Source organism: Mus caroli, chromosome 10, assembly GCF_900094665.2.
Source record: "Mus caroli chromosome 10, CAROLI_EIJ_v1.1, whole genome shotgun sequence".
Lineage (NCBI taxonomy): Eukaryota > Metazoa > Chordata > Mammalia > Rodentia > Muridae > Mus > Mus caroli.
The window spans coordinates 119480095-119492694 of NC_034579.1; the positions used below are offsets into that span (position 1 = coordinate 119480095).

General features: G+C 48.5%; 1 protein-coding gene across 2 annotated transcripts in view; it reads right to left on the minus strand.

The window, feature by feature from the left end:
• Os9 (OS9 endoplasmic reticulum lectin) overlaps positions 1–10870 on the minus strand; it is a 26415-nt gene extending 15545 nt beyond the window's left edge. For both annotated transcript variants that reach the window (XM_021173893.1, XM_021173892.1), the window contains exons 1-5: positions 10673–10870; positions 10084–10260; positions 9182–9245; positions 8981–9057; positions 8675–8773 (exon numbers count right to left, since the gene is read on the minus strand). In XM_021173893.1, the coding sequence (XP_021029552.1) occupies positions 8675–8773; positions 8981–9057; positions 9182–9245; positions 10084–10260; positions 10673–10834 (579 nt within the window). In that variant the 5' untranslated portion in view covers positions 10835–10870. The remainder of the gene's footprint in view (positions 1–8674; positions 8774–8980; positions 9058–9181; positions 9246–10083; positions 10261–10672) is intronic.
• Between the last annotated feature and the right edge of the window lie 1730 nt (positions 10871–12600).

Sequence of the window (12600 nt, forward strand, 5' to 3'; positions counted from 1 at the left end):
CAAAAAAAAAAAAAAAAAAAAAAAAAAGAAAAACGTATGGGCTGGAGAGATGGCTCAGCAGGTAAGAGCACTGAGTGCTCTTCCAGAGGTCCCGAGTTCAATTCCCAGCAACCACATGGTGGCTCACAACCATCTGTAATGGGATCTGACACCCTCTTCTGGTGTGTCTGAAGAGAGCTACGGTGTACTCATATAAATAAAATAAATAAATCTTTAAAAAAAAAAGAAAGAAAAACGTAAAAATAGTGGCTTAAAGAAGGAATTTTGAACATTGTACCATAAAGAAATGATAAATGTTTGAGGAGCTAGATACATTTTTCATGATTTAGACATTCTACGGTATGTGTATTTTGAAACATCACATGGTACCCATAAGTGTGGGCAATTTTATGTCTGCCTACCTGTCTCTGTCTGTCTATCTTTTGAAACAGAGTCTCTCTGTGTAGCTCTGGCTGTCCTGGACCTCAGTGTAGACCAGGCTGGCCTTGAACTCACAGAGATCCACCTGCCTCTGCCTCCTCAGTGCTGGGATTAAAGATGTGCACCACCACACCTGGCCCTTTATATATATTTAAACATCATTATGAGGTACATGACTATAGAAATATAGTGACTAAACAAAGAACTTTAGAATATAACTCAACTCACTATATAAATGAATCAAAGATGAAGAAACAAAACAAGAAGCACGTGACCATGTTAATGACCACAGGAGACAGATGTGGAAAGCGCCACATCATCCCTCGCACAGCACGCACAGCCAAGGACGCAGCACATGTCACTCTCCTGATGAGTGGTGCTTAAAACCAAAACCAGCACAGCAAAAGAGCCACCAGAAACCACGCTCAGAACGAAGCGTCCCCTTAAAGCCACACAGGGGTTAGAGAGACGGCTCAGCAGTTATCGGCACGGGCTGCTTTTGCAGAGGACCTGGGTTTTGTTCTGACACCTGTGTGGCAGCTCACAGCCATTTGTAAGTCCAGTTCTAGGGGATCCAATACCCTTTTCTTACTGGGCATGCCCATAGTCCACATACACACATGTGAAATACTTACACACATAAAATAAAGCAAGTATATCTATCTATTTATGAGTGCACTAGCTGTCTTGAGACACACCAGAAGAGGGCGTCAGATCCCATTACAGATGGTTGTGAGCCACCATGTGGTTGCTGGGAATTGAACTCAGGACCTCAGGAAAAACAGTGCTCTTAACCACTGAGCCATCTCTCCAGCCCCCATCTATCTAATAAAGCCAGAAAAGGGTTGGGCACAGCAGCATTTGTCTGCAATCCCCACCCTGGGGAGGCAGATACAAGGAGATCTCTGGACCTCGGGCTTTGGCCAGCCTAATTGATGGGCTCCAGGTTCAGTGTAAGAACCAGTCTCAGAGATAAAGGCGTGCAGTGATAGTAGAAGAAACCTAACTTCAATCTCCTACCTCTACATGCTTGCATACACATCCAGACAAGCAAGTGCAAACATACAACAACACACACACACAAATCTACAAAAGTGTTAAATCAGGAATAAGTCAAGGGTGCCCACCCCAGCAACATCTTTATTACTTCGGAGTCCTAATGAAATGTGTAAGGGCTAATGAACCCATTCCGGGTGTTGTAGCCCGCCTTTAATCCCAGCACTAAAGAGACAGAGACAGGTGGATCGTCTATGTGTCTGAGCCTAGCTTGGTCTACAGAGTTCCAGGCCCTCCAGGGCTATGTAGTGAGACCTGTGTCAAAAAACAAAAACAAACAAACAAACAAACAAAACACAAGAATCTGCAAATGACAGACCATTAAGTGTGGTAAACTTGCCTATAATCCAGCACTCAGTAAACTGAAGCAGGAGGATCGTAATTCAAGGCTAACTCAACTACATAGTGAGACTACCTCAAGACACGAAGAGGGCCGGTTGTGGTGGTGCTCGGCAGTAGGACTTGAAGGAGGTAGAGGCAGAAGGATGACAAGTTTGAGTCCAGCCTGGGCTACACGTTTTGCCAGGCGGTGGTGGTTCATGCCTTTAATCCCAGCACTTGGGAGGCAGAGAAAGATGAATCATAAACTTGGGGCTAGACTGGTCTACAGAGTGAGTTCCAGGACAGCCAAGGCTACACAGAGAAATCTGTCTCAAAAAAGAAAGGAAGGGAAGGGATGGGCTGGACGATGGCTCAGTGGTTAAGAGCATTGGCTGCTCTTGCAGAGACCCAGGTTTGATTCACAGCATCCACGTGGCAGTTTATAGCCTGCGGTTGCAGGGCCCCAACGCCTTCTCTGGCTTCTGTGGACATAGCATGCTTGTGGCACACAGACATTCATACTGGAAAAACATTCCTACACATAAAGAAAATTAATTCTTGGGTTAGAGACAGCTCAGAGGGTGTGGGGGTTTGAATAAGAATGGATCCTTAGGGCTCATGTATTTTGAATGCTCAGTCCCTAGGCAGTGGAACTGTTAGAAAGGATTAGGAGGCGGGGCCTTGTTGAAGGAAGTGCGTCACACTAGGGGTGGGCTGTGAGGTTTCAAAGCTCACAAAGGCTCAAGCTGTCTCTCAGCGTGCAGATCAGGATGTATTTGACTACTGCTGCAGAGCCATGCATGCTGCTGCCATGCTGATGAGCCTGAGACCATAAAGAAGCCCCAGTTAAATCTACTACTTTACAAGAGTTGCCTTGGGCACAGTGTGTTCACAGCAACACAATACTAAGAGAGTGAGTAAAAGCACTGTGGCTCGATCCCTGGGACCCCTGCTGAAAGTGTCCACCGACCTCCACATGCATACCATGGCTGGTGCCTGTCCGTGATCACAACACAGATCTTACACGTATCACAGAATGTGTGGTGAAATCTAGACCCTTGGGGCTGCCAGCAGGAATGTGGAAGGACGCAGCCACAGTGGAAAACACAACAGATCCTAACGTGGTAAGCAAACCGCAGTCAGCCATACTTCACTCCTCGGTAGAGTCAGAAAACAAACCTCTGTAACAGTCAAGCAGACTTGAGTACACGAGCCTGCAACATTACTCACAGTAGTTCAAAGGTGGTAGCACGCAGGTGTGCACCCAGTGACAGGTGAACATGCGGAGCAACAAGGGGTATCTGCAGAAGACGAAGCCACAAAACCAAATATATCTCCCATAAATACTATGTCATGGTTGGAAACAATACACTGGGTAAGCGGGAACAAATATTTTATAACTCTACTTACATGATGTGCTGATAATTTTATGTCGACTTGAGAGACAGGCTAAAGTATTTTGTAAGGAGGGAGCCTCAATTAAGAAAACGCTTCCCTAAGATCTGGCTGTAGGCAAGCCTGTAGGACATCTCTGCAATTAGTGATTGGCGGGGTAGGGTAGTTCTAGGTGCTATATGCAAGCAGGCTGAGCAGGCCATGAGGAGCAAGCCCGTAAGCAGCACCCTCCATGGCCTCTTCATCAGCTCCTGCCCCCAGGTTCCTGTTGTTTGAGTTCCTGATTTCCTTTTTGTGATGAACAGTGATGTGGAAATGTAAGCTCAATAAACCCTTTCCTCCCAACTTGCTTTTGATCATGGTATTTCATCCCAGCAATATAAACCCTAACCAACTCACCTGACACGTCTAGAAAAGGATGTCTCTATGTCCAAAAGAGAGGTCACCAAATAAAAGGGCAGTGGCTTTAGCTCAATTAATAAAATGCGTACTCCTCTAGCACCTGGCTCTGCTCCTCCTTGTTTGCCTAGGGAATCTGCACACTGCCCAACAATCCACCCACAGCACAGTGCATAAAACTCCAAGCACCTGGGAGGTAGAGGCAGGCAGATCTCTGCATGAGGCTAGCCTGGTCTACAAAGTGAGTTCCAGGACAGCTGGGGCTACATACTGAGACCCTGACTCAAACCAAAACCCAGCAGAACTGAAGGTGCTTCTCTGCAGGGTACAGGTAAGATCTTACAGTCACCAGGCTGGAGCTCTGAGTCACTGCCCTGAATCAGGACGACATCAGGAAAAGAGCGAGGCAGTGTTCCTAGGCTCGGAGCGAGGCCGGGTACCGCGACCATATTCTACCTTACTCCCTTCTCCTTTTCTGAGATGAGAGCTTGCTAAGTCATCTGTCCTGGAACTCCGAATCCTCCTGCCTGAGTGCTAGATTTACAGGCCTGCACTGTCACAGCTGGCTACTTCATTTTACTTTTTGTGGTCTTGGGGATGAACTCAGGGCACGCTATTTACCACAGAGCCTGATGCCTACCATAGCATGAAACAATAACGGAGAGGTGGAGGTGGGAGGTTAAGAAAGGCCAGCTTCAGGCTACATAGTAAGTCAAACACCACCAGCCTTAGCTACACAATATCCTATCTCAAAAACAAAAACAAAGCAAAATGCAACAATGTATACAGAGAAAAGGCGAGCCAGGCGTGGTGGCAGGAGGCAGAGGCAAGTGGGTTTCTGAGTTCGAGGCCAGCCTGGTCTACAAAGTGAGTTCCAGGACAGCTAGAACTATACAGAGAAACCCTGTCTCGAAAAAAAAAAACAAAAACAAACAAAAAACAGAGAAAAGGCTGGGGCAATTATTGTGGTTTCTAGAACCAAGGAGGGAGGAGTTGAGAGGTGGTTTTTTTTTTTTTTTCTTTAAAGATTTATTTATTTTATGTATATGAGCACACCATTGCTATCTTCAGACACACCAGAAGACGGCACTGGATTCTATTACAGATGGTTGTGAGTCACGATGTGGTTTCTGAGAATTGAACTCAGGTCCTCTGGAAGAGCAGTCAGTGCTCTTAACCACTGAGCTGTCTCTCCAGCCCCGAGAGGTTAAGGTTGGATTGTGGTTTAGCCTCTTAACTCCCTCTTTAATCAGAACATGGACTGTGTGGAGAGGTTCAGCCTGTAATCTCAGCCCCCAGGAGGCAGACACAGAAGGATCACAAGTTTGAAGGCAGGGTGGACAACAGAACAAGTTCCAGGCCAGGCTTAGCTATGGAGCAAGACCCTGTTTCAAACACTCTCTTCCCAAGACCAAAACAAGGACAACAGCAAAACAGAGTCAGAGCAAATGTGGCAAACCAGCAACATCAATTCTCTCAGAAGCAGACTGTCTGAGGCGTGTCGTAATTAAGAAGAAATATCAGTGTTATTGCTAGGATCATAAATACCCAAGGCAGGATTCCACACTGCTAGCCAGAGCTCAGCCCCACACAACTACATTTATTATTTATTCTATTTATTTGTTTGTTTGTTTTTCGAGACAGGGTTTCTCAGTGTAGTCTTCGCTATCCTGGGACTCACTCTGTAGACCAGGCTGGCCTCAAACTCAGAAATCTGCCTGCCTCTGCCTCCCAAGTGCTGGGATTAAAGGCGTGCGCCACCACTGCCTGGCATTAGTTATTTTTTGAGATAGTGTTTCACTCCATGGTGTAGGCAGGCCGCTGACAGGGCTCCCAGAGAGATCATGGACGATGACACTGCAGTGTGCTGGTCAGGGAGGCTGGGAGTAAAGGACTCCCTCTCACCAGAGAGGTACTCTTCTTCCCCCCGTGTGCCTTCCTGGACCTTACCAAAATGCCTATGACCGCCCAAGGTCGTTTCCAGTCTTCCTCTTCTTTCAAAGTCCAGGTGCAGTCAACACGGCCCTGTCCTTCCTGGGTCCTATGGCATGGTGACGCCTCTGTGGCCCCGTAGGAAAGTCCCTTTCTACTTACTCTCTGAGATGCTAAGATGGCTTCCTCAAGTCTCAGGCTGGTCTCCAGCTCTCTATCCTTCTGCCTCAGCTCCCTAACTGTCGGGCTTACATGTCCAGCTTCTCTCTCACTTTCCCAACTGTCACTGAAGTCTGACTCACACCCATGGCTCCTACGCCTCTCACTGTGATATGATCTCTCTCCAGGCCGGCGGATCTTTGCTTACCTGGGAAATCTCCACTCCCGGGCCTGACAGTCACTAAAAGTGTCATCTGGAAAACCAAACTCACCATCAAGCTCCCTCCTCTCACCCTGGAGAGAGTCATTTGCAAATCCTTCCTCTTGGGCTGTTGACTCTCCCCTCTAAAGCCCTCTCTTCACCCTCCGCAGGACTGACATGTTACCTGACTGATCTCTCAATGGCTGGCCATCGGTCAGAGCCTCCAAAGCCAGGGCAGAGGTGGCATGTCTCACTCTGCTGACTCCATGCTGGCTGCTGGGCACTGTGCCTCAGCACAAGGACTGTGCCTCTCCCAGCCTGTGTCCTGCCCCTGACAGCTGCCCACTCCCATCTCATACATCCTTGGCTTATGACTCGCCCTCCCCATCCCTGTGACTCTCAGTTCCCAGGTCACACCACTGACTTTTTTTTTTTGGAGACAGGGTTTCGCTGTGTAGCCTGGCAGTCCTGGAACTCACTCTGTAGACCAGGCTGGCCTCAAATCTACAATCCTGCCACTTTCAGCCGCAGAAGCTAAAGGAGGCAATGGTGGTGTCTCCCTCTAATCCCAGGACTCAGGAGGCAGAGGCGGGTGGATCTCTGTGAGTTAAGGGCAGCCTGGTTTACAGGGTGAGCTCCAGGACAGTCACTGATGAAGCCGTGATCATCTTAACTGTGCCCCATGTCCAACACATCTTATTGGTTTTACCTTCACAATATAAATATAATGTAGGCAGAGAGAGGGCGTAAGGAAATCACAAAGCTATACACACGTGTGAAATGTCACGAGGAGCTGAAGAGGTGGTCAGGGCTCGGCGGTTAAGAGCACATACTGCTCTTGCTGAAGACCCAGGTTCGGTTCCAGCTCACAACTGTTTCTAGCTCACAACTGCCTGTACCTCTAGTTGCAAGGAACCTGACTCCTCTGTCTTCTAAGGGTACCCATACACATGGTGCACACAAACTCATCCAGGCAAGACACACACACATACACGCCAAAATGTTTTTTTAGAAAGCTTTAAAATAGTTTCTTCTTTAAATATTTTTAAAATGTTATAATGAAGCCCACTATTTTATATAAAATAGTTTTTTAAAAATTAAAATTAAGCCAGGCAATGGTGGTGTCTCCCTCTAATCCCAGGACTCAGGAGGCAGAGGCGGGTGGATCTCTGTGAGTTAAGGGCAGCCTGGTTTACAGGGTGAGCTCCAGGACAGTCACTGATGAAGCCGAACTGTCAGATGGTCTCCAGGACCAGGCGGAAGGGGCAGGGAGGGGGCACAACAGAGCTAGTTCACACCCCTATCGAGGACTGACCTGACCAGCAAAGTTTTGGCAGCGCTGCAAGATGGCTGACAGGCATCATACCGACAGCCTGGCTTGGGCATGGATGAAGTATTAGCACAACGGATGAGTGCTAACATAGTAAGCGTCTTCCCCCTCTTGAAATGGAGTGTTCGATGCTACTGCGCAATTGGATGTGGGAATCTGTTTTGCATACAGCTAGTGCTGGTGGGTGCCACAGCTGTCTACACATCGTAGACATCGGTGTCTACGATGGTGTAGATGGGGAAGCTTTCTGCATGCACCTGCCTGCACTCAGCTATAACCCAGAAGAATAAGGAGGACCACCTGTTAGGAGGCTACTGAGGTGCAGGTGAGAATTCAAAGACCCAGCCACGGGACAAACTAGAGTTTTCTTTTGTTTTCCTGTAGTTCGCAATAGCCTTAGGCTCATCTCTGCCTCCCAAACTTACTGAGATTACAGGTATGTACTGCCATACCCAACTGAAGAGAGGCTTTTGGTTTTGGGGGCTGCCCTGAAACCCACTTGGAAGACCAACCAGGCTGCCTTCAAACTCACAGAGATCCCACCTGTCTCTGCTTCCAAAGTGCTAGGATTTAAGGCTTGCATGGCCACTGCCAGCCCTGAAGGGAGTGTTTTGTTTTGTTTTTGTTTTTTTGAGACAGGGTTTCTCTGTGCAGCCCTGGCTGTCCTGGAACTCACTCTGTAGACCAGGCTGGCCTCGAACTCAGAAATCTGCCTGCCTCTGCCTCCCGAGTGCTGTGATCAAAGGCGTGCGCCACCACTGCTCGACTGAAGAGAGTTTTAAAAGGCCATTAGGAGGATAGCCGTGCTTTGAGAGAACTAGCCCTCTCTCCCTCCTTCCTCACTCCTTAGCTGTGATTAAAGGCTGTGACCCTTTAATACAGTCCCTCCTGTTGTGGTGACCCCCACCACCGCTCTCAGCCATGAGATGATTTTTTTTTCTAGCTGAAATCTTGCTACTGTTATGAATCATAATGTAAATATCTGATATTCAGGGTATCTGATGTATGGGCCTTGTGGGGGGGTCGCAACCCACAGGTTGAGAACCGCTGGCCTGTGGCTTCTTTCAGACTCACTTCTCGCCTTAGCATCTGTCTTCCCCTCTACCTCAGGCCTTCCCTACATGCAGGAGCTTCCTGTTCACTCCCGTTCTGCCGGAAGAGTCAAGACCAATGTCTCCCTGCTACACCCAGAGCAAGAAGAGTCAAAGACAGGTGCTAACGTTTACAGCTTAGGTAGCGGGGAAAGAGAGGAGATGCTGGAAAGGTTAAATGTGGCTAGAAGTACCGAGGGTAGCCTGTGGTAAACGAAGAGTTAAATCACCTCTGAAGATGCAGACGTCAGCCTGAGACTGGGCTGGACACCTAAGTGATCCTGCTGACTTCCAGGGCATAAGCATCCTCCTCCCTTAGCAGACCGACTACTGTTATTCAGGGAACCTTTTCTTTCCTGGAAGACTTACCCGGACTTCGGCTTCTCGGGGCTTCCCGTTGAGATCACATTTGGACCCGTTGCCGTAGGTCTGGCTGTGGTAGCGTTTCAGCCGATGCTGCTTGGAAGCCTGGAGAAAACATGAGGCGGGGTGGAGAGGGCGTGAGCAAGGGAACACACTCCCACAGGGACCGGGGGGGATCACAGAACAGATCCCAGGGGGCTTGATGGGTACCAAACCCCAAGAGGCACACCAGCTCAGTGTGACCCTCCCTGTTGCCTAGGCCCTCTATCTGCCGCTCAGCCGGTCCCCAATCCAACCCCACACCCCAGTCACCTTGGCTGTTTCGTCGTCCCAGTTGAAGGAGGACTGGTAGTGGCCAAGATAGAGGACGTCACCTTTGATCTCCGAGTCTATAAGGGAAGCCACAGTCAAGCCCATTATTCTCATGATGAGGCCTAGAAGGGAGGACTGGGAGGGAAGGTTACCAGCCACACAGGGTCATGAAGGCTTAGGGGGAGTGTAGGAGCAAGTCACCTTCCATATGGTACTGCTGGATATGACGTCCATAACAGAATTCATATGTCCACCAGTCCTTGGTCTGACGGTGGAAAAAGGAACAATCAGGAGGCATGAAAATGATCTCCTTGTGAAACCACAGTCTCCTGGCTCCGAGATATATAACCTGTCATTTAGTTCTCACCTCCCTTTCTCTCTCCCCTCCCGCATTCTCGACTCTGTGAGAAGGGACAGCTGTTTTCTTTCTGTGGCTGGAGACGCACGTCTAAAGTATAACTGATTCCCACCCATGCCCTTTCTTCTTCTTCTTCTTCCTCTTCCTCCTCCTCCTCCTTTTCCTCTTCTTCCTCTTCTTCTTTCTTCTCAGTCAGGGAAGGGGTAAGACAGGGCTATGATGCACTGTGACCCATCTGGGATCACAGGCATAAATCATTCCCTGCCCTCCATAAAGATAAGAAATCATGGTATCCTTGAAGCACTTGGATGAAGACTCCCACAGGTTCAAGTATTCACTGAACTTCGTGGAATACAATGGCATCCTGAGGTAATGAGCAATAGGTGCAGGAGGTGACTATACAGGTAGGCTCCAGCTCTTCTGGTCCCACCACCGTACTTCTGATGTTGGTTTAACCTATTTTGAGATCTTCTATCTTAACCTTTCCCTACATAGCAGAGTTTTTGTTTTGCACGCCCCCCCCGCCCCCCCGCCCCCCCCCCCCCCCCCCCCGTAAACATATCTAGTACACCAATGGCCTTTTAACTCCCACTGGCCTCCATTCCGGTTCCCAAGCCTTCCCTCCGCCCACCCCAGTTCCTTTCANCCACCGTAAACATATCTAGTACACCAATGGCCTTTTAACTCCCACTGGCCTCCATTCCGGTTCCCAAGCCTTCCCTCCGCCCACCCCAGTTCCTTTCACCTTCAGCAGACAAGGGGCATCTCTCATTGGGCTCAACAATTCAGGGATCCCGGGCCCCTGGTAAGCAGGCGTCTCCTCCTCTCTTTCACGCTGGAAGTGAATAGCTCCAGCTGGTAGGCGGCACTCATAGCGCTGTTTGTACTTTGAAGACACAACCACCACGTCTGAAGCTTGGCTCTGGGAAAGAAGGGTCGGGAAGAGGGGCAGGGAGGCAGAGGCTGGGACCAAGAACAACGAGATCCCTCTTCAGACCCTGGGGACGTGCCCAGTGGAAGAGAGAATAAGCCACAAGTCCTCCAGCTGTCCCGGTTGAGCGGAGGAGAGGGCGTTCTCGCTTCCCCACCCGGCGGGGTCCGAGTGCTTTCACTACGACCTGGGGAACTAAGGTCTACAGTGGGGAGCCCAACCCCTGTCGGTGCCTGGTCTCCGGGGGATGGGTCTGCCTGCCATTCCCAGCAGGGCCGCAGGAACACCACCATCTCTTCTCCATTCCCCTGTTCTCCCGAGCCCGGTGGGCAGTTGCCCTTCCTCCTCCACCGTGCGCCCCTTCCTCTTGCACAGGACCCTCGCCTCGCCCCACACCCCTTACCTGCCCTCCCATGACAGGCAACGGCAAGATCTGGATGCCATAACGCATCTCACTCAGCTCCTCCAAATTCAGGCTCCCGACACCGCCCGTCAGACGCGCAGGTAACAGGAGCCCTAGAAATAGCAATCCCAACAGACTGGACAGCAGCACCTCCGCCGCCATCTTCCGCTCCGTCTCTGCGAGAGATGTCCCTTCCGCCCCAAACCTGGCAGCGGCCTCACCCGCCCATTAGCGCCCCAAGCTCTCATTGGCTGTCCGGGAGCTTTCTCTTACGTAACGCATCCTCATTTGTAAACGTGGCGTCAAAGCCTCCAGGGAGGCGGGTCGCACTGTTAGTAAAAAATCAATAGCTGTTTCTGATTGGCCATGAGCAACAACCAATCATCGGCGAGATTGGGCCCCTCCCCTCCTCGCTCCTTATTCCTGAGGTGTGGTATGTGGCTGTGTTCTTTTGCCTGTTGTCTTATCCCCAGCTGTCGGGAATAAAGCTTCTTACTATTTTTCATATATTTCTTGCAATGTATGGCGCCTCCATCGGGCAGAATATTGAAGCGGATGGTGAGTGCGGGGGATATCTTTGGAAGTTACTTAATATCTTTTCAAAATATACTATACAGAAGCATGCTTCTTCATAAAAATATATATGTATTGCACAGATATTTATGTATGTACATATATAATTATATACATATTTACATTTATATACACACAATATACATGTACATATTTTATATACACATATATATGATAATATATTACCAACAACCAAATAATCTGTGTCAAAACCTGAATTTGTCCTCCAATAAAATTATTTTAAGAAGGAGAGTGTGGTAGTGCATGCCTGTAATCCCGACACTCATGACACAGAGGCAGGAGGCTCAATAATTCAAGGTCATCCTCTTCCATATTGTGAGTTCGAGACCAGCCTTCGATATTTGAGTCACACTCTCAAATACACACAGACACTGGCTTAGCAGGATTCAATCTGCATCACAGTTGGTGTACACACCTGGAATCCAAGCAGTCATCCTTGGCTACATAGAGTTGGGTTCAAGCCTGGAATACATGAGACTCTGTCTCAAAAGAAGAAGAAATAATAATGGAGCCAACAGTGGAGGTAGATGCCTATAATTATAGGCTGAGGGAAAAAGATGAACAGTAGGAGCCAGCCCAGCTTATGAATAGCAATCTTGGAGGAGGAGGAGGAGAAGAAGAAGACAGGGATGAGGAAGGCAGGGGAGAGGAGAAGGAAGAACTAAAAATAAGGGCCTTCTGGTTAAAGTTGGGCTGGGGCTTGGGTATGTGGGTAAAGTGTCTGTTTGTCCAGACTGTAAGGGAAAACCTGTAAAAACAAAAGGGAAATGAAGCTGGAAACAGACGGTAACTGAATTAGCAACCCTGAGGATATCAATTCCTAGACAAAGGCAAACGAGAGACATTATCTACCATTGGAAAATTTCTGCGGGGAAGCTCACCACGCCAGGGGAAAATCTAAAAGATACTCATACAGACACACATCCTGCTTTTAACACCTCGGGCTGTGTGCCTGCACACAGACTTTTCAATCAGATCTTCATAAGACCTCACAGTTAAACACATGGAAAGCCAAGCACAGTTATCTATCTAAGGGAAATCTCTAATACACAAGAAAGAAACCAAAACAAGCAAGTCAGAAAGGAAAAAACAAACCGGAGGCTAGAGAGATGCCTGGGGTGGAAGAGGCCGGGGTAGATGGAAAAGTGTTTTGGTGTAAGCCTGAGTTCATAGAAAAATCTAGCTCAGCAGACAATCTGTCATTTCAACTCATCAGGGCAGTTTTTTTTTTTTTTTTTTTTTTTTTTTTTTTTTTTTAAAGATTTATTTATTTATTATATGTAAGTACACTGTAGCTGTCTTCAGACTCTCCAGAAGAGGGTGCCAGATCTCGT